Below are 18468 nucleotides of genomic sequence, written 5' to 3'. Positions count from 1 at the left end.
AAATATCTTGCCCCACAGTTACCCAAGGGGGACCTCAGCTACAAGAGCAGCCCTTGCAGTGGCGTGAACACACACACAACCCTCGTAAAAGTAGAGATTAAGCAAACCCAAATCATGAGAGAACTGCAGCTGTGCAACTGGAGAGCCAAAGCAGCTAAGGGGACATCCTGCATTCTGCCAAGCCAGCATCATGAAAGCAGTGGTAGGTTAACTTGACCGGAGGATGACCTAAGCACCAGCATGCTGATGCAACATTTCACAGGAAAACCACCATGCCGGGCAGGAACAGGCATTTCATACATCACAGTGTAAGTCTCAAACCAGAGAGGATGGAGACTGCTGGGTCTCTGCTTCACAGGAATAACTGTGCCCCTCACACATCACCCTGCAGACAAGTCAGGGCTTGGAGAAGGCAATGGCAGAGGTCCAGACTGCAGGGAGCAGTGAGAGAGGACAAGCCAGGAGCCAAAGGTGGCCAACACAAGAGGGATGTGGACCTACTCAAGTGAGTCCAGAGGAGGCCACAGAGATGCTGTGAGGGCTGGAGTAGCTCTGCTCTGGAGACAGACTGAGAGAGCTGGACTTGTTCAGCCTGGAGAAAAGGCGGCTCCTTAAGGGGAGACCTTAGAGCAGCTCCAGTGCCTAAAGGGGCTACAAGAAACCTGGAGAGGGGCTTTGGTAGGGACAGGACAAGGGGGAATGGCTTTAAACTGACAGAGGGGAGACTGAGATGAGATCTTAGGAAGAAGTTATTCCCTGTGAGAGTGGTGAGGCCCTAGCACAAGTTGCCCAGGGAAGCTGTGGCTGCCCCATCCCTGGCAGTGTTCAAGGCCAGGTTGGATGGGGCTTGGAGCAACCTGGTCTAGTGGAAGGTGTCTCTGTCCGTGGCAGTGGGATGGAACTAGATGAGCTTTAAGGTCCCTTCCAATCCAAACCAGTCTGTAAGCCTATGATTCTATAACCTCAGCACAGGCAGTGTCCTCACCAGTGAGGTCCCACAGGGTCTGAGCACAGTGGCAGAGCCAGGTGCTGGTAACAGGCTCTGTCTATGGTCCCAGACACACCAAAGTGAGAAGCTAGGTCCACAATCTACTTGGGAGGCTTAGGGGCATCCATTCACCAGCCACAGGAGAAGGGGAGAGAGACAGGGCTACAGCACCAAAGGGTCTAGCCAACCAGGAGGCAAGATACCTACAGGTTAGGTCCAAGGCCTATCCAATAGCAGGGCCAGGGCATCAGACCAGCACTTTACAACACATCCAAAGCAGGCATTAGAGGCTCAAGCCTGAGCTTGTGTTTAATGGGGCTGAGCTTAAATGGGGCTCCTGGACTTTGTGCAGTGGGTGGGGCTGGCAGATCCCAGGTGAAGGTGGTCAGGGTGATTAAGGCCAATTAGTGCCCTCAAGGCCTGCCACTGCGCCATCTGATGGATCCTGTGGGGATGTGAAGGCAGGGAGGTTAGCCTATGTGGAGTCCCAGTGATGCCTTGTTCTCATAAGGTCAACCAAAATAGCTAGATAATGAAGTGGTGGAGAGGGTTTGCACTGATGTGGAGCTGGAAAACAAAGATGTGGGTTAGGAAGGGACCAGAAGGGGTATGCCATGACCACGGCCCCCCTGTCTCCCATGGACTGTGGGGAAACCTTGAGGCAGAAGCATGTGTCTGGCACAGTAGGGGCAGAAGACAAGCTTGTCCCACCTGAGCCTAACAGATTTGGCATTGGTTATCTGCTGGACCAAATTCTACACCCATGGCAGCCCATGCACCTCCAGGAGGAGCACAGGAAGGTGCACGGTTGGACATTCTTTGCACAGGGTCTTTTCCCTGCACTGCCAGACTTAGAGAAGCTGGGGAGCAGCAGCAAAGCTGAGTAGTATGTGCCTCCAGTTGGCCAAGGGACCGGCCACACATTCCAATGCTCCCCAGGACCCACAGCCCCCAGTGGCCCCATGCTGGCGCTCGCTCCATGTGTTGCAAGTGATTCACTGCTGCTGGGGCTGCCTTGTTTACACAGTCCCCCTTCTGCGTAACAGGAGAGAGAAAAGAGGAGAGGAGAGAAGAACTTCTTACCCCCAAAATGACCTTTCTGATTCATGGAGGGGAAATTTACAGGACTCGCCATCTTCCACGCTTGTCAGCGGTGCTGGAGCACGGCTGGGACCACGCTCCTGGGAGATGCTCACCCCTGACCCTCTTGCTCCCTCCAGTTCCCCACTCCAGGCAAGTCCCTGGGCACTCACTCTTGTGTTGTGTTGCCTTTCCTGCCTCTTTCCCCAACACTAGAGAGGAGCACACAAGGGCAGCCCAAGCCCCTGCTGGGGTGGGAGAGGTCCTAGCTCAGCCCTTGGGCTCTTACTCCCTCACAGAACAGACTTGGAGCTTAACATTTGATTTCTGTGGCTAGCTGTTTGGCCGCAGCTTTGCTTAAACAAAGCAAAACCCTAGCTGTTTGTTCAATACTGCTTTAGCAGGACAGGAAATGCAATTCCTTGTGAGAAAACATACTCCCTGCAAATTTTTGGCAAGACTGAATCCCTTAAACAGTGGAGCAATAGCCCAGCTACATCAGCTGAGCCTGCTTTGCTGTCTCTTGGCAATGCTGGGATTCCTCCCATGGTGCTTAATCAGACACATGCACCTCCAAAGCTCTGCAGGGACCAGTCTTGGGAACCCAGCCTTGGGCTGAATCCCCTGAGGACAAGAGGTTTTAACATAAGGACTTTATTACTTCTACCTCTATAAAAAGGTACAGAACAGACATCTCGCACACACACCCAGATACACTTGATACAGCAATGAATCAGAACTTGACAATAGCCGCACTGTACAGTGAATGACATCTTAAGCTATGGAGCTGAAACCAAACCAGTGTCCTTACAAACACTGATCGAAGCGATCACATCACCTGGTGCTCACTCATCTCCCCAGCATTGCCTTCAGCTGACGACTTCATCTATAGCCAGACAAGACAAGTGTCCATTCCATTTGCTGTAGTGCCAGTAGAGTGACCCAGCTCTCTTGGATATGCACAAGCCATCCAAACCCAGCAAGAAAACAGACAAGACACAATGCTTTCCAGTGTTCCCAGAAAGGTCTCGACCCACAATGCTCCAGTTGCAAGAACAGGACATTACATACACTCAAGTCACTAGAAAACTTTACTATAAAAAGAACATTTCTTCTATATGTGCTTCTTATAAAAATAATGCCACAGGAAAGTGCGAGGCTGAGACCTCAGCTGTGCAGGAGCAGGGCAGGTAGGCAGGTGCCACTGACAGCCCCTGATTGACCCTCCAGGTAAGCCAACCCCAGCCAGTATCACACAGTGCGGCTGTCACCTCAAATTCCTGATTACAGTTAATTTGATTGTGTTCTGCACTTACAAAGCCTGAGATCAACCCCTGCCCTCTCGCAAGTCAACAAAATACAGAAATAAGGGATTGAATGATGGCAGAAAACAAACACCGTTGCAGTCTATGCTCTCCACCTCCAGGGCTGGATGGATGCCCTGATGATGCAATCTGATGGATCTAATAGGCCACCTTCCTCTAGCTCTGCTTTACAGCTGGCCCATCCTTTTTGCTTTGATTATGTTCCTTACGATGTGGTTTTGGTTTCTTTTTTTCTGCATGCATATTTATACTTCTGATTCACTGAGGTTGGTTAGAGGATGATCTGACCCTTGATACTTATCTCTACCTACAAAGCATCATATTGTGAAGATCTTTGCACACTCCAGCAAAATTCATACTGGAGTCAGTGTTTAATAAAGGCTTTCAGGAACAGACCACAGATAATAGACAAGGCTTATAACATACAGCAGCATCTAGATGTGTAAAAATCAAAAACAATTTGGGTTAAAAAAAAAAGCATGATACTATTACAGCATATTAACAGCCTGGTGATCAGTACCATTCAAAAAAGAAAAACTGAAATTCAGCTGATGTGCACAACCATGAACAGGCATTTTGTCCTTTCTTGTGGACAGCAAACGTGCTTATTTCTAGAGAGAATATGGGACCAGAAGCATGGTACATCTGCTGTTTAATTCCTAGATGACTAAATCCAGAACTGCATTTAGCTGCTCTGAGAGTGTACTTCCTGGGTTTTGTGCTTGCAGAGAAGATCAAAACCCCTCCAATGTTATCACAAGAACAGCAAAATTATTGGGTGACTTTGTAGTTTTTCCCCATTTGCAAAGGCTCATCCACATTATCCTGCCCTGGTGCTGGACACAGCTGGACATGGCCCATCAGCTGGCAGAAGGGTTTTATTGCAGTTGACTTGCCAAGAACCAGGTCTCAGACTATATTCACAAGAAGAAATGCCCATAGCTGTTAGCGAGAAAGGTGGCCTGATTTCAAGGAGATAGACTGTGGGCTGCCAGCTCCTCTGAACATGAAATCTGTAGCACAGACCTTCAATCCCCTAATCAGACACAGTTTTCATCACCTCACTCTGACAAGCTAGGCCACCCCTCATGTCTCCAGCAAGAGTAAATGGAGTATTTGATCAACCCAAGGAGACCCAGCACCCAGCTGACCACCAGCATCATTCTTGGTCTGACCAAGCAGCCACCTGAAGCACAAAGAAAGCAGCCGCAGAGGGTTTAAGTGCAAGTTGTGTGGGTTTGGTGTTAAAATTGCCCAGGGTGGCTGAGCCTGAGTCCAGCAGCGTGGGTGAGTCAATAGCTTCTCAGCTGGGCCATGATGAAATGCAGGAAAATCCCCAACAGTGATTTGGAAAGTCATGTCTGCTCACCACCTGGCAAAGAGCCACCAAGCAGCTCTAGAACAGCAACAGCCTTTGTATGTAACAGTGCTAGAAGGAAAAAGGGTTTCATTTATTTCCAAAATTGGTCAAAGATTAATTTTTTTTTACATTCTGCTCTGCAGAAAAATCAGTATTCTCTGGTATTTTTATTCCCTGCTTTCCTTCCTGCTGGTCACCAGTTCAACATAAACTTTGCTTTTCTGCAGCAACATGCAGTTTGGGCCAAAAATGTCCATGCCATAAAGCATTCAGATTACTTCCATTGGATAGATATTATTTTGATGTCTCTCCTGCTGGTAGAGCAAGCCCTGCACCATTTCTCTTGACATTTCCTCTGTTTTGACTCCAAATTTTAGATACAGCCATACAGCAGCAACACTGCAAACCATCAGACCGCAGACCACAGAAACTAGGATGACAAAATGCATTTGAGATGTCGACAAGAAGCTGGGAAGAGGCAGAGCATTCGGTCTTTCTGTAGTCATCTGTACTCTGGCTTGGCCCAAGAACGCTTGACTAGTGAAAATTAACATGACCGAAGGCTCTTGCTTTCCTACAGGCGATGAATAATCAAATGTTGTGGTACCAAAAGCACCTACAGAGGAACTGAAAACTTTGTTGGTATGGACAGAAGGACCTTTGTCTGTGGCAGCTGTGGAGTTTAGAGTAGGAACTGAAGCAGTTTCCATGCTGTCCAGGATGGAGGGGGGATCTGAACCCCTAGAGTCAGTGTCTGGTGCACTGTTTTTTGCACTTGTAGGGTCCAGAGATTCATTTGTAGGAAGTCCAGGGTGGTCTGATCCTTTGGCAATGGCCACTGAATTTGAGCTAGGAGAAGTCATGTCTTGAACATCAGGCATAGCATTTGCAGTGTGTCCTACAGGTTCTTCTGTAGATCCTACAGCATTGTCAAAGCCATGCACAAGAGCCTTGTGGAAGAGGGTGGGCTGGCTGGAGACAATGCCTGTTGCAGAAGTCGCTGAAGGTGTAGGAGATTTTAAGGAATCTCTGTTTGCTTCTGGAGTGACTTCAGAGTGGGTAGTGGCCTGAGATGGAGCTGTTACTGGAAGGCCAACATGTTTCTGAAAAACACCAGGCTCTTCTGGAGCCGCTGCTGAGGTGGCACCCTGTGAAAGCGGGGAGGCTTCAGCCTTTTTTTGATCCAGTTTCTCTACAATCTTCTTCACCCACTCTGCCTCTGGATCTGCACAAATCTCCACAGACTTCAGGGTAATAAATCTGAAAATAAAAAAGGATCACTTAGTGGATAAAGAAAACAGTGGTTTAGATGATCAGCATGATAAGGAAGACATGCAGACAGCAACACTGACTCTCTCAAGCCCATAATGAACATCATGGGCGTTGGATGGATTATGTATTTCAGGAAGGCCAGGTGCCTCTGAGATCTGATTGAATGGTGAGCAGCTGAATGTGACTGATGAGTGAAGGGTTTCCTCCCAAGAAGTTTTCCTCTTTTGAAAACATTGTTCTGATCTTTGGATGCAGTGTTTGCCTTCAATGATCAGAGCAGGAAGCACCAGTTGCCCAGTGGCAAGCGTATCTGAAGACGAAACCCTCTGGTTTACTGAGTGAGATGAGACTTTGCAAGGTCAGCCCAGTAGGTTCAGTTTGGAGCAACTTCCTGGGCTGCAATAAAATGGTCTTAATAGTGCCTCGGTTTCAGGATAAGCTGAAAACAACAATTATCCTGGGGGGGAATGAAGCTTTTCTCATCTCCAGACAAGCTCCAAGTCTTAATCCATCCCCAGAGAAAACAACTACTTTCACAGAAACATGTGAGCTCTCACCCTGTGTGCTTCCCTGGAAGTGCTGGAACTGGATAAGCTTTAAGCTCCCTTCCAACCAAAACCAGTCTGTGAGCCTATGAGTCTATGATTCCAATGCCCCATTTTGCCAACAAGTACATCTGTTAGTCCTTTCCCCACCTATTTATCCCCACCTCACTCTGTGTGTGAGCCCATAATCTCACTTGAAGGCTGCTGGTCTTTAAATGGGGAAAAAAACCCCTACCTTCAAATAAATACCAGCATTTGCTCTGTTTCCAGATTGCTCCTTGCTCTAAGGCAAGGGCACGGGCTGACAGGGTGATGCTGAATCAGGGGTTTTGGTGGGGCAGTGCTTACATGACAGCTTGTTTGGTGCAGCGGGGCTCGGTCCTGCGGTAGCTCCTTATCCGCTTTGGTGCTATCCCAGATGTAAAACCACCACACTCAATTGAACACTTCAGAGGTGCTTTAGGTTGCCCTGAAATAAAGTATTCTACGTATTAAACACTGGCTTTTTATCTGGTACTATAAAAACAGGCAGTTTCTTTCTTCTCTTCTCTGGGCAGGAGTCCAGATCTTGCCACGAAAATTTCCAATCCCTGGTAGAATGACATGAAGAAAAATCCCAGGAGGGCCGCGAGTTTCTGTATCACCCAAACAGGTGATAAAATGCCCAGAAAACTACAAAAAAAGCACCGTGAAAATTGCGCGGCTCTTGGGCCACCACTGCAGCTTGCCTTACAGGATCTGCAAGCACTGCCTGGAGATCCTTTGTGCAAGGACCTAGACCTGCAGGTACCCTCCTCTTTGGGTCACAGGAGGACTGCTCTCAGCACAGTGCCCAGAAAACACATTTCTTCATTCCCAAAAGACCTGCTGCAACTGTCACCAACAGGCTCTTAGTGCAGGCAATGCAGACCAGAGGGCTTGTTCCTCTCCTTCTCTGATCAGACATATCAATTCCTCTGGTGGGAGTTCCCCTCCAGGCGAGCAGCCTGCCTCTCTGTTTGCTTATATGTGGTCTCTGAATGCCACCTGAACTCAGAGAAAGGGTGCGGAAAAAGAATATTTTGGTGAATAATACATTGCTCCATTAGATATCTCAGCAGCCCAGCTTCGCAGCAGTTTCTCACCAAACATCTCTTCCACCTCCTCAAGAAAATTCAGTTTTAATTTTGCAAAGTGTAAAAATAAACCTCACTTGACCCCTTCAAGGGGCAAAGCCAGTCACATCACAAGGGATGCTTTGCTCCTGCTCCTACCCCAGCCTCTAACAACACGTTTGCCAAGTGAGGGTAGGTTGCACAATGCATCCTGGCAATTTGTTTCTGACATCCCAGGGATCAAGACTTAGAAAAACAAGCCCTGATTTATCTTAGCCCCTCTCTAAAGAAAGGAGCTGGAAGCTGATTTAAATCAGCCAGTCTCTACAAAATGTTGTCTCAGATACCCAAATTAATTTGGTGAATTTGGTGCAGTTTATTTGGGAATGATCCAGCCACCAGGAGCAAGAATGAGCATCACTACAGGAACACCCTCAGCTCTTTTGATCCATTTACTGAGGAAACCCATGGTTGCAAAGAAATCACAAACAAATCTCCTGTGGCCCCTCGACAGAAGCACATTTCAATCTCTGTAATGCTAAAGCAAAGCCATTTGTTTACACAATAATGTCTTCTCTGGCACTGTAGGGTCAAGAATACCCATTCAGGGGAGACCAGCTTCCCAATTAACTCTCTATAGCCAGAGGACATGCTGCTGGTGTCCTCCACTTTCAGAAGCACTGTTCAACAAAACAGGTATAGCAACAAAAGAGCCAGAGTCATCCCTGTGGATGGAGGTGTATGGCAGGGAGTGATTGAGGACTGCTCCCAAAGGCCCTTCTCCTCTGATAATAATCATTAACTGATTTTCCTGTTATTGGCACCAATGCAAATGGTTTGCAATTAGCTGAATTACTGGTGTGTTTTTGCCTGAGAGAAGGAGCTTGGAAAGTCCCTTCCAAGGACAAAGCAGCGTCAGAGGGGGCATGGAGCCAGCCCTAGTTGTCCCCCTTCTCTTGGGGCACACAACCCTGCTTCTCTGGGCTGCATCTGAGTCTTTGCCAAAGGGACCTCAGAGACACCTGGGACCTGAGAGACTCTCCACCCAGAACCACTGCTCCTCAGAGGCACCACTCATGGGAGCCATTGGTACCTGCTTTTCAGCACAGTTTAAGAGACCCCACGCAGGGAGCACCACCACCCTTTCTTTCTACAGTGCCCACCTGATTCCATCACTTTAGAGGAAATGGACGCTTGGCCACAGGGCAGCAGAGCTAGGCAGTGCCGAAGCAGACAGCAGGTTCCAAGGGCGGGGTAAGCTGCCTGATGTCCCTGTGCCCACTTTACTCAGGCCAGACCTGGAGAACCTGCACAGGGGTATGAGGAGAGGAAGAAGCTCTATCCCCAGCTGCCTTTGCTATCCTCCTTCCTCTGGTCTGGTGGAAGCAGGGCACAGATCCTAAGGGCTCTTTGCCCCTCTCTCTTCCCTTGGTGAGAACAGATCATCCCTCTGTCCTGGGCAAAGTCCAACTTGCTTGTGCTGAGAAGCTTTCTGACAGCCTGGCAGCAATGCACCCTGTTTAATTGCTACCTGGGGCAGCAATTACTGATCTGTGCTGCAGAACTTAAACCAAAACCAGCCCAGGGAGCGGTGTGCCTACCTCTTCCCCATTCTCCAGCCCACCCCGGAGCACAGTGCCCCTCTGCCTCGCAGTGATGGGAGCACGTTATCTTGTGCAGACAGACATCCAGCCCTGGATAGGCTGTAGTCTGCCCCCATGGCATATTCCTTGGGGACATGGAAAAAGGGAAAAAGAAGTGCATTATACTTCTTTTCTAATATGAATGATGAGAAAGTCCCTCTGACACTCTTCCCACCTACCCTCAGGAGTGACAAAAGCCGTCACGGGCTGCTCGGGTGTCACCGCTGCCAGGATCACTGCCATAGGCTCCCTCTGCCCCTTTCCAAACCCAGCTTGATCCTGTCATGAGATCTCCCACAGCCCACGAAGGTCCCTGGGTGCCCATTGCCTGATCCAGTGCCGCTTCCCCCGCCCCAGCACTTCACCTCCCCCTCGCAAATGAAGCTGCTCCCTCGGGGAGTCTGCGGGGATGCAGAGCTGCGGCTCACCTCCAGCCCGGGCCACCAGGCACAGAACCCTCAGCACAAACAGGACCTGGAGAGAAACAACCTTCATGTTCCTGTGGTCGGTAGCAGGAAGGGCATGCAGGGAAGGATTACCGCCAGTATTTCCCACTCCCGACTGCTTATTGCGTCCTCTGGAGCAACGCAGTTGCTGCAGCTCATACCAGGATTATGAAGCCCTGAGGTGGGGGTTTCAACTGTTATTTAGCTCCCACAGACATATCCCAGGGTGACGACACAGGAATTGGAAGGAGGAGTTGGACAGGGGAGGGAATGTCGCCTGCTCCAGAGCTAGACAGGTCCTGGAATTCCCCGCCTGCACTTGCATCAGCTTTCCTTAGCACATGTACATCAGCTGCAGCTCCTTGGTGACTCATTCAGGCAGGGACGGACTTCCAGTAGTCACCTCCTCCATCCTCCTCTCCCACTGGAGAGAGGCACCACTGTCCTCAGGCTTGTAAAGCTCTCCCCACCTCCAATCCACAGCTCCCTGGTGCACATTAAGCTCTTTAACTCAAATGCAAAAGCAGCTATTCCCTTCCTTTTCGGTGGCCATCTTACAACAGCAGCATAGGTCATTAGGCCAAAAGAGGCAGAATTTGCTAATTGGGATTAAAAGTTCATCAGCTAGACAGGGAGCCCAAGCCAGGCTGCCTCTTGGGAACATCACCAAAGCCAGGGGTGAGCAGGGACCCAGCGGCCTTCCCAGGCAGCTCCGTGTTCGCTGAGAATGCTGTCTGCAGAGCATGCTTGTCACCACAGCCCTGACTTTGGATATATATCAGGGTCTCAGCCCTCGGGGTGTTGCTGATGGTGAGAGCAGGAGTGCAAGGCACTCAGATCTCCAAGCAACCAGGCTGGCCAGGTTGCTTCCTGCACCAGCATGAAGCCAGGTCTGCAGCAGACATATGGACATGGCAGTCACATCTGGCACCTTTACTTTCTCTTTCATCTCAGATCCCAGCAGAATATGTGGCAATTTTCCCTGCCAACTCCCTCAGCTGAAAGATGAAGATAAGATCAAGACTGAGACAGTGTGGCTGCCTCTGAAATATTTTTTTCCCACAGTTTTCTTAGGGCTGATGGAAACCTGGCTCCTCTGTGCTGGGGGAAATTCCAAGAGTTCCAGTTAGGATTTTATTCCTAAAGACTGAAACCCCCTAGGTTTCCATATGATGTATTTTTAGAACATTTGGTGAAACTCCCAGCCTGTAATTTCAGCCTCTGCTTATATTGTAATAGAAGATAAAACCCATTTCAAGGATATGAAAATAAAAATTAAGACTTCGAAATAGTCTGTTTGATCCAGCCAGAACAGATCACGCTGCATCTATTGGGACTTTTTCTGGCCCCTTCCCCAGACAGTGTTTTCTCAGGCTCAGCAGAGCCTTACAGGAAATTTGTCCCCAGAAACTGGCATTGCCTGAGGCTGTCGGCGCCTTGGCTGCTGGAGGTGGTGGAATGGCCCACACATGCTCACGTCTCCCCTGAAGAAATGGGTTCTGCTCCTCCTGCAAAGGGCTTACTGCCAGTGATGGGTAAAAGTGATGAAAGGGCTCCAAGTGTGCATACAGCGTGGGAGGGTGAGCGCTCTGTTTGCTTAAGGCACGGCTTGCCACAGGCATTGTTTTAAGGCAGGAACAGCTCAATGCAGCTGCTTTTCCTGCGAAGCCAGGGCTCCTGGCAGTCCTGGTAGGGAACTCCTGCAGGTCCCAGCAACAGACAGCACAGGCCAAAGGGCCAGATCCCATCTTCCCCGTGAGAAACACGGAAGTAGTTCCAGCATTTCCCACCCACTGCAGCTTTGCCAGGGCTGTTTGCAGGCAAGTTCTCCAGCTCTGCTCAGGGTCAAGGACCTCACAGGTGGACGGAACATATGACTAGTGCTGGGGAATTGCTCTTGAAGGCAAGAAGCAACTTAGCCCTACAAAGACAATATGCAAAACAATACACAAAGTGAACAAGGCCTGTGTCCCAAAGAAAGAGGAAACAGCCCCAGAACATGGCCTGCCTCCTCCAGGGTGTTTCCATGCTGGAAATGTTTGTTACAGTAGGTTTGTCTTCCTGGAAATCACGTGGTGACTGGGGAAAAAAGAAAGGTCAGTGAGATCTTAGGAGGCTGTATGACCTGGAAGAGAGATGCCAGAGCTGATCCCACAAAAGGATGAAGATTTCCACTGTATGGTGTGTTCAGAAGCTCCCAAGACCTCAGGAGTCAGTTTTCCTGGAGCAGGGAAGCCCAGCACCCCCAGAGGTAGGTATTAACAGCACCCTTTGCTGCCCTCCGTCCCAGAAGCTTGCTGGAAAGAGGCAGCAGGAACATTTAACTTTTGGGAAGACCCAGCTGGGCTTGATGCTGCAGAGGAGGCAGGCTGACCCAGGATTCCAGCTCTGGGTGTATGATGAGATTTTCTTTTCCCGGCTAAGCCTGCCTTGTGGCAGTTCATCCTTGCACTGCCCACACCCCTCCTCAGTGGTGATGGCAGCTCAGCCACTGCTCTTATACAATCCCCCTTTACTGCAGTCCAAGAGCATTAGACTCAACGGAGCTGAAGCACCATCCCTGCAGCAGAGCTTCCATGCTCACCAGGACTGGGCTCCTCCAGGTTCTCTCAAGGAGTATATGTGCAGCAAAGTGAGTGAGCAAGGACGTGGGAGACTGGTGGTGCACAGACTATGGATGAGGCCAGTGCATACAGTCGGTCCTTGATGTGTGGGACCAGATTTCCAGGCTTCAATCTGGAGAAACTCCAATGGCTTTTCCAGTGACATGGCACTGGTTGGTATGGCCCAGAGCAGTCCAGAACTGGCCCAACAACCTCTTCTCTCCTGGCCAAGGCAACCAGTGACACACTCAGGCGATGGGTCCTTGGAGCTACAGGGGCCTCCCATCTTGGAGATACTCTCAACCTGTGCTTAATGTAGAGCTCTTGAGCCATTACTGTTATAAGGGAGAAAATGAAATAATGGGATCCATGAAATCTGTTTGTCACTGCACAACTTTGAATTTTCCCACATTAAAGAAAAGGGCAGGAAATGAGAAGCAGTCTGGGGCTGTCCGCAGCCAGTGCCTCTACAGGAGATGGCACCACTCTTGCTTGGGAAGTATCGACCAGCGCAGGGCTTGTGTTTTTAGGAAACTGCCTCACTTAGAAAACATTTCCAAAAACAGCAGATGACGTCACACAGGCTCTCAGCTCTCTGAACACATTTCCCCTTGTAAATTAGAACAAATTTGGTCACTAGCACACAGTGCAAAATGCTGATATTCTGTTTTCCCACAGTGAGGCTGCCCACAGCCTGGTCAGCATCCCAAGCCGGCCAGGCTGCAGAGCATGACTTTTCCCTCTGGCAGCACCACAGCTGAGCTGCAGACTGGTGGCTTATCCAGTGAGACATACATGGAAAGGTGCATACCTGCAGTGAGGATTGGTGCCTTTCCTCTGCAGCCAAAGAAGACAGAACAGAAGACAACTAATCCTGCAACTGTCCCATGGAGATTGCCAAGGCCTGCAACAGCTGCTGCAATAAACAAGATTTAAGTTTGTTGAAAATACTACGTGCAAAGAAACAAACACAGAGCTGGTTAGTCTGCAACATACTTCAGCTTCTCCTAAACAGACAAGAGTCACTTGCAGCAATGCGCCCACTGAGCAATGCAGCCACCAGGCACAAGCTCTTCCCTAGGACAGGGAACAAGCAAGGCTCTTCTGGGGAGATGTGCCTGGGTGACACAGAAGAAATCAGGGCAGGTTTTCAGGTGAGGGGAAGGAGTTCTGCTCCTCCAGAACAGGCTTGCTTGAGCACATCAGGCCCCTGGGTCCTGCCAAGTCCCTGCAGAGTCTGAGGCACATCCTGATCTTGCAAACCTTTTGCATAGCTGCAGGTCCCGAAGGCACTGTTTCCACGGAGCTGGTGTGATGAAGGAGAGCCAGACGATCCCTGAAAGGGCCATGTCTCATCACTGCACTGTGGAGAAGAGAGGGGAGAGGTCAGGACAGGCATGACAGAAACCTCCATGCACCACAGGAGATCATGGCTGCTGCGGGAGCTGCAGCCAGTCTTTCCCTTGGTGTGGCTGTGCTGTGTCTCTCTCCAGAGTGGTACCCTGGGAACCCCTCCTTCACATCCTGGGAAAGGGTCCTACCAGGGCCACTGTGGAACACGCAGAAGGTGGGGAGCAGCTAACTGCCATGGCTCTGCTCTTTCACCTCTGCCAGAGCTGAGGGCCAGACTAGTGCCTGCTGCCATGGCTGTGGGAAAGGACAGGGCAAGCGCCCCAGTTACTGCCTCCTTCCTTCCTGCGACAGCAGGAGCAGCAAGCACCTGTGCCAGCAACCCCCTGCCCTGGAGGGGTCCCTCTCCTGGCAGGAATGGCTGGGTCCTGGCCCCAGCCCTTTGCTCAGGGGCAGAGGGAGCTCCTGCCTACCACAGACCCAGTCCTTTGGTCCCATCCAGCAGCATGTGTGGGCCACCACCTTCACCAGTTCTCCACATCTGCACTTCTCACTTCTCCATCCAACGTGTTTGCACATGAATGCTGCCAGTTTCCAAGAAAGGAGCTTACCACAAGTGGCTCTGTTTATTGCCTTTTGGAAAAGCTTACCTCTTCCTGTCTCCTCAGGACTTCCAACAGTGGCTGTGGGACCAGTTTGACATGAGTTAAGCCGTGACAGTGGGTGGAGAGATGCAGAAAACCTTTCTCCAGTGTTGCTGCAGGGGCTGACCCCCAACTGTGTTTCCAGGAGAGCCCGTGGCAACCTGCGGGTCAGCACCAAAGGGCTCAAAGAGCTGCCACATGCAGTGCTATGATGCACTAGATGTGTCTGCGCTGTGGCCATTGGCAGCCCAAAGTCTGAGCTGAGCCCTCCCATCCCACAAGCTTTCAAATCCCAGCCAGTCTCCTATAGAAATGGGACACCACATCTCTCCAAACCAGAGCTGCCACCCAGCTCATTCAGGCGGAGCTCTCTGCCAAGCCTCAGGCACGGATATGTGCCAGGCTTCCGCCAGTGCCCAGGGACACACAAAAGCAGCAGTGAACAGCCACAGGAGCCCACAGGGCTTCTGACACCAACATGACTTTACAGGCACTAGCATAATAAACACGCTTGGGCTGGGCAGGGAAACAATCCTGGACACGCGTTTCTCTGCCCGAGCTCTTAACCCTTTTCAAGCCTCACTGGCTCAACCAAGAGAGCAGGGAGTCAGTAGACCCCTTCCCTCTCCCACCCCAGCTTTGCTGCACCCCACATTGTAAGAACAGGGTGTATCCTTCTCGGCTTCTGTCAGAGCCTGCACACTCAGGATGGGTTTTGGCTGCCACCCAAACAGTGACCTGCTCCCTCATCAGTGTATTTAGATGACCAGTCAGCTTGGTCCCAATGTTTTTACCTTACTCTAATTTTCTTTCTGGGACCATGACAGAATCACACCTGCCCCACCGTCTAGTGCAAAAGCTCCTCGGGCTCCCCTGACCAGTTCTGGTGGCTGTGAGGTGTGTTTTTAGGGTCAAAGTAGCTGTCTTGTTTCCTAAAAGAAACAGGCCACAGATGCTGGCCATTGGCACTTTGGTGTTGCCAGAGGATAGTTAATAAAGAGGTTGCTGGGGGTACGGATATGTGATATTCCCTCTCAGGCCATGATTCCGCCTATCAACCTCAGGAGGCAGCGAAGGAGAACTAAGAAAGCAGAGATGAGGCATGTCTAGGATTCAAAACGCTATTTGGGGAACAAATTCCCCACCGAGGACAGAGCCAGTCTCAAACCAGGGCTTGTGGCCGAAGACAGTCTGGCTCATGCCTGTGTGCCAAAACAAAACAAGCCATCTGCTGCAAGAGCTGATGTGCCTGTGCCCCTTCTCCTTGAGCTGGCTCCAGATCCAGCCCCAGCCCCAGAGAAGCGCTGGTTCACCCGCGTCCAGCCAGCAGGGTGAAATCTAGGCAACAACACGACTGCAGGCAGCAAGACCCCCGAGGACCCCCAGAGCTGTGACAGAAGGGATGGGGGAGCACCGGCAAGTGCTGGTGCAAAGGCTGACTCTGGGAGGGCTGCAGGGCCGCGGTGTAGCCAGCCCCTGTAAGCCCCCGGCCGCCACCGACAGGCATCCGCCGAGAGGAAAGACCCCATCAGCACGGGATGTGCCGCTTCCCCTGGGCACCCACCGGATGGCTGATAAAGGACAAACCCAACCAGCGTGCCCCCAGCTCCTGGCCCCGCCAGCCCCAAAGTGACAAGGCCCACGCGGTAGGGACGGAAAGGCTCCTGCAGCGTTTCCTGAACAGGACGGGCCTCTGCCTCGTGCTGCAGCAGACAACGCCATCGTGCGGTGGTTATTACCTCTGTGGCCGAAGCACCCACGCTAAGAATCGCTGCTTCTGTCCTAGAGTTAATCAGCAACTCCCTTTGCCCTGCTGACATGGTTCCGTACCACAGGAGATCCCCTAGGTGGGTGCTGGTAACTCAGAGCCGGTATGGGTGGACCAGGGCTCCCAAACACCTCCCTGTGGGTGCTAGACGGGCTTCTTCCATGAGGCAGGAAAAGGACTGCCTGGGGCAAGCCCAGCCCGTGGAGGTACCAGGCTTCTGCAGATCCTGCACTTCGAGGGGCCATGTGGAGATGATTTCAGCCCTGCTGTATCGTTTCCTGCTTGTTGAGTTGCAGCACATGGATGGATGCAGATAAACATCTCCACTCCGAGGCTGCCAGGACTTCACCGCAGGACAATGGGTTGACTGAACTGTTCAAAAAATAGCTTTCTCTGCTGGCTGTTTACGTGGCTTTTCCCCTTCATCTCCCCCCCCCCCCCCCCCCCCGTCCTCCCCTGCCTGGCTGCTCTCCCACCTTTCTTTCGTAGTGGCAGTACATGCAAACAACTCCTCTGAGCTGTATCCGTGGGCAGGAAGGGGTAGGAGGCTGCAGGCTGGTCAGTACAGAGCTGACTCCAAATTGGCAGGGCCGAACCCTGCTGCACCAAACAAACTGTCATGTAAGCACTGCCGCACCACCCACCCCCTGGCTCAGCATCACCCTGTCAGCCCGCGCCCTTGCATTGGAGCAAGGAGCAGCCTGGAACAGAGCAAACGCTGGTATTTATTTGAAGGGTGAGTAGGGGTTTTTTCCACATTTCAAGATCAGCAGCCTCCAGGTGAGATCATGGGCTCACACACAGAGTGAGGTGGGGATAAATAGGTGGGGAAAGGACGAACAGATGTACTTGTTGGCAGAATGGGAATGGAATCACAGAACATGGGGCAGGCACAACTGCTCTGATCAATATTAAACACACTCTGGAGAAGCAGCAGGAGCTGCCAAAAGGTGCTAAGAGGGTTTGTGTTTTTCTGTAGAGAAAACCAAGTGCTGACATCCCTGCAACTGGCCCACATAGTGAAGAGTTGTCCTCTGTCACACCCTCTGAGGGATACCAGCGGCTGTGTGCCCAGAGGAGCTGTGGCTGCCCCATCCCTGGCAGAGTTGAAGGCCAGGTTGGAGGGGGCTTGGAGCAACCTGGTCTAGTGGAAGGTGTCCCTGCCTGTGGCAGGGGGTTGGAACTGGATGAGCTTTAAGGTCCCTTCCCACCCAAACTATTCTGTGATTCTACAACTCCCAGGGGTAGGTGCGAGGCTGGCCGGCCCGTAGCTCCTCGGCGGCCCGTTGGCAGTGGGGGTGACAGCCGCTGTCCCTCGGACACCTCTCGCCACTCACACTGTGATCACCCCGCGACAATCGCGACCGACTGCTCGGTGGATCCGCATGGGCGACGGAGGAAGATCACTACGGTAAAACAACAAACAACGGGTCAGGATGGCCGAGCGGTCTAAGGCGCTGCGTTCAGGTCGCAGTCTCCTCTGGAGGCGTGGGTTCGAATCCCACTTCTGACATCTCCATTTTGCACCGCCCGGCGACAGCATTTTGCTTGAAGGCAGGGGAATAAAGATGCCCCAGCTCAATTAAACGCAATTAACTAATTAATTAAAGCTACAGGTGCGACCATATCGCAAAAGAATAGTGCATTATCAGAAGTGGGATTCGAACCCATGCCTCCAGGGGAGACTGCGACCTGAACGCAGCGCCTTAGACCGCTCGGCCATCCTGACAGCCCTGCGCCACTGTGGCTCCCCCCCGTCCCCGCACTATAGGACCAGCGGCCGCCGCTGTGGCGAGGCCCCGCCGCCGCGGCCGCTCCCGCCCCGTGGGGCACCGGGCAGCGCTGGTCGGGCTCTCACCTCCCAGCAGAACCACCCGGAGAAGGGGCCGCGGGAGCAGGAGATGGGGGGGAACGGGGGCAGGTCACGGTCCAGCCACACGATAGCAGGAAGCGTGAAGCAGCATACCATGCTGGGACATCATCAACTGCATGGCAGGAGTGTGAGGAAACACCGGACCCTTCACACTGCAATCTGTCTATTCATATCACAGAATCACCGAATGGATTGGGTTGGAAGGGACCTTAAAAGCTCACCCAGTGCCAAACCCCTGCCATGGGCAGGGACACCTTCCACCGGATCAGGTTGCTCCAAGCTCCACCCAACTTGGCCTTGAACCCTGCCCGGGGTGGGGCAGCCACAGCTTCTCTGGGCAACCCGTGCCAGGGTCTCACCACGCTCACAGGGAAGAACTTCTTCCTAAGATCTCAACCTCCCCTCTGTCAGGTTAAAGCCTTTCCCCCTTGTCCCGTCCCTACAGGCCCTTGTCGAAAGCCCCTCTCCAGGTTTCTT

General features: G+C 51.7%; 1 protein-coding gene and 2 non-coding genes across 3 annotated transcripts; 1 reads left to right on the top strand and 2 right to left on the bottom strand.

Annotated features, from left to right (window-relative positions):
- Nucleotides 1–4980: 4980 nt before the first annotated feature.
- CX3CL1 (C-X3-C motif chemokine ligand 1) lies at nt 4981–9802 on the bottom strand. Its single transcript, XM_030512833.1, has 3 exons — nt 9736–9802; nt 6919–7039; nt 4981–6013 (listed from the first exon to the last, which is right to left on the bottom strand). Exons 1-3 carry the CDS (start codon nt 9800–9802, stop codon nt 5023–5025), a joined length of 1179 nt encoding a protein of 392 aa, XP_030368693.1. The 3' UTR covers nt 4981–5022.
- A 7746-nt stretch (nt 9803–17548) lies between these two features.
- TRNAL-CAG lies at nt 17549–17631 on the top strand. Its single transcript has one exon. It is a non-coding gene; the product is annotated as a tRNA-Leu (tRNA).
- Nucleotides 17632–17764: 133 nt separating this feature from the next.
- On the bottom strand, nt 17765–17847 carry TRNAL-CAG. The gene has a single exon. It is a non-coding gene; the product is annotated as a tRNA-Leu (tRNA).
- Nucleotides 17848–18468: the final 621 nt, after the last annotated feature.

Source organism: Strigops habroptila, chromosome Z, assembly GCF_004027225.2.
Source record: "Strigops habroptila isolate Jane chromosome Z, bStrHab1.2.pri, whole genome shotgun sequence".
NCBI lineage: Eukaryota > Metazoa > Chordata > Aves > Psittaciformes > Psittacidae > Strigops > Strigops habroptila.
The sequence above is the reverse complement of the archived record's forward strand: the minus strand, read 5'-3'. Positions and strand labels throughout refer to the sequence as shown.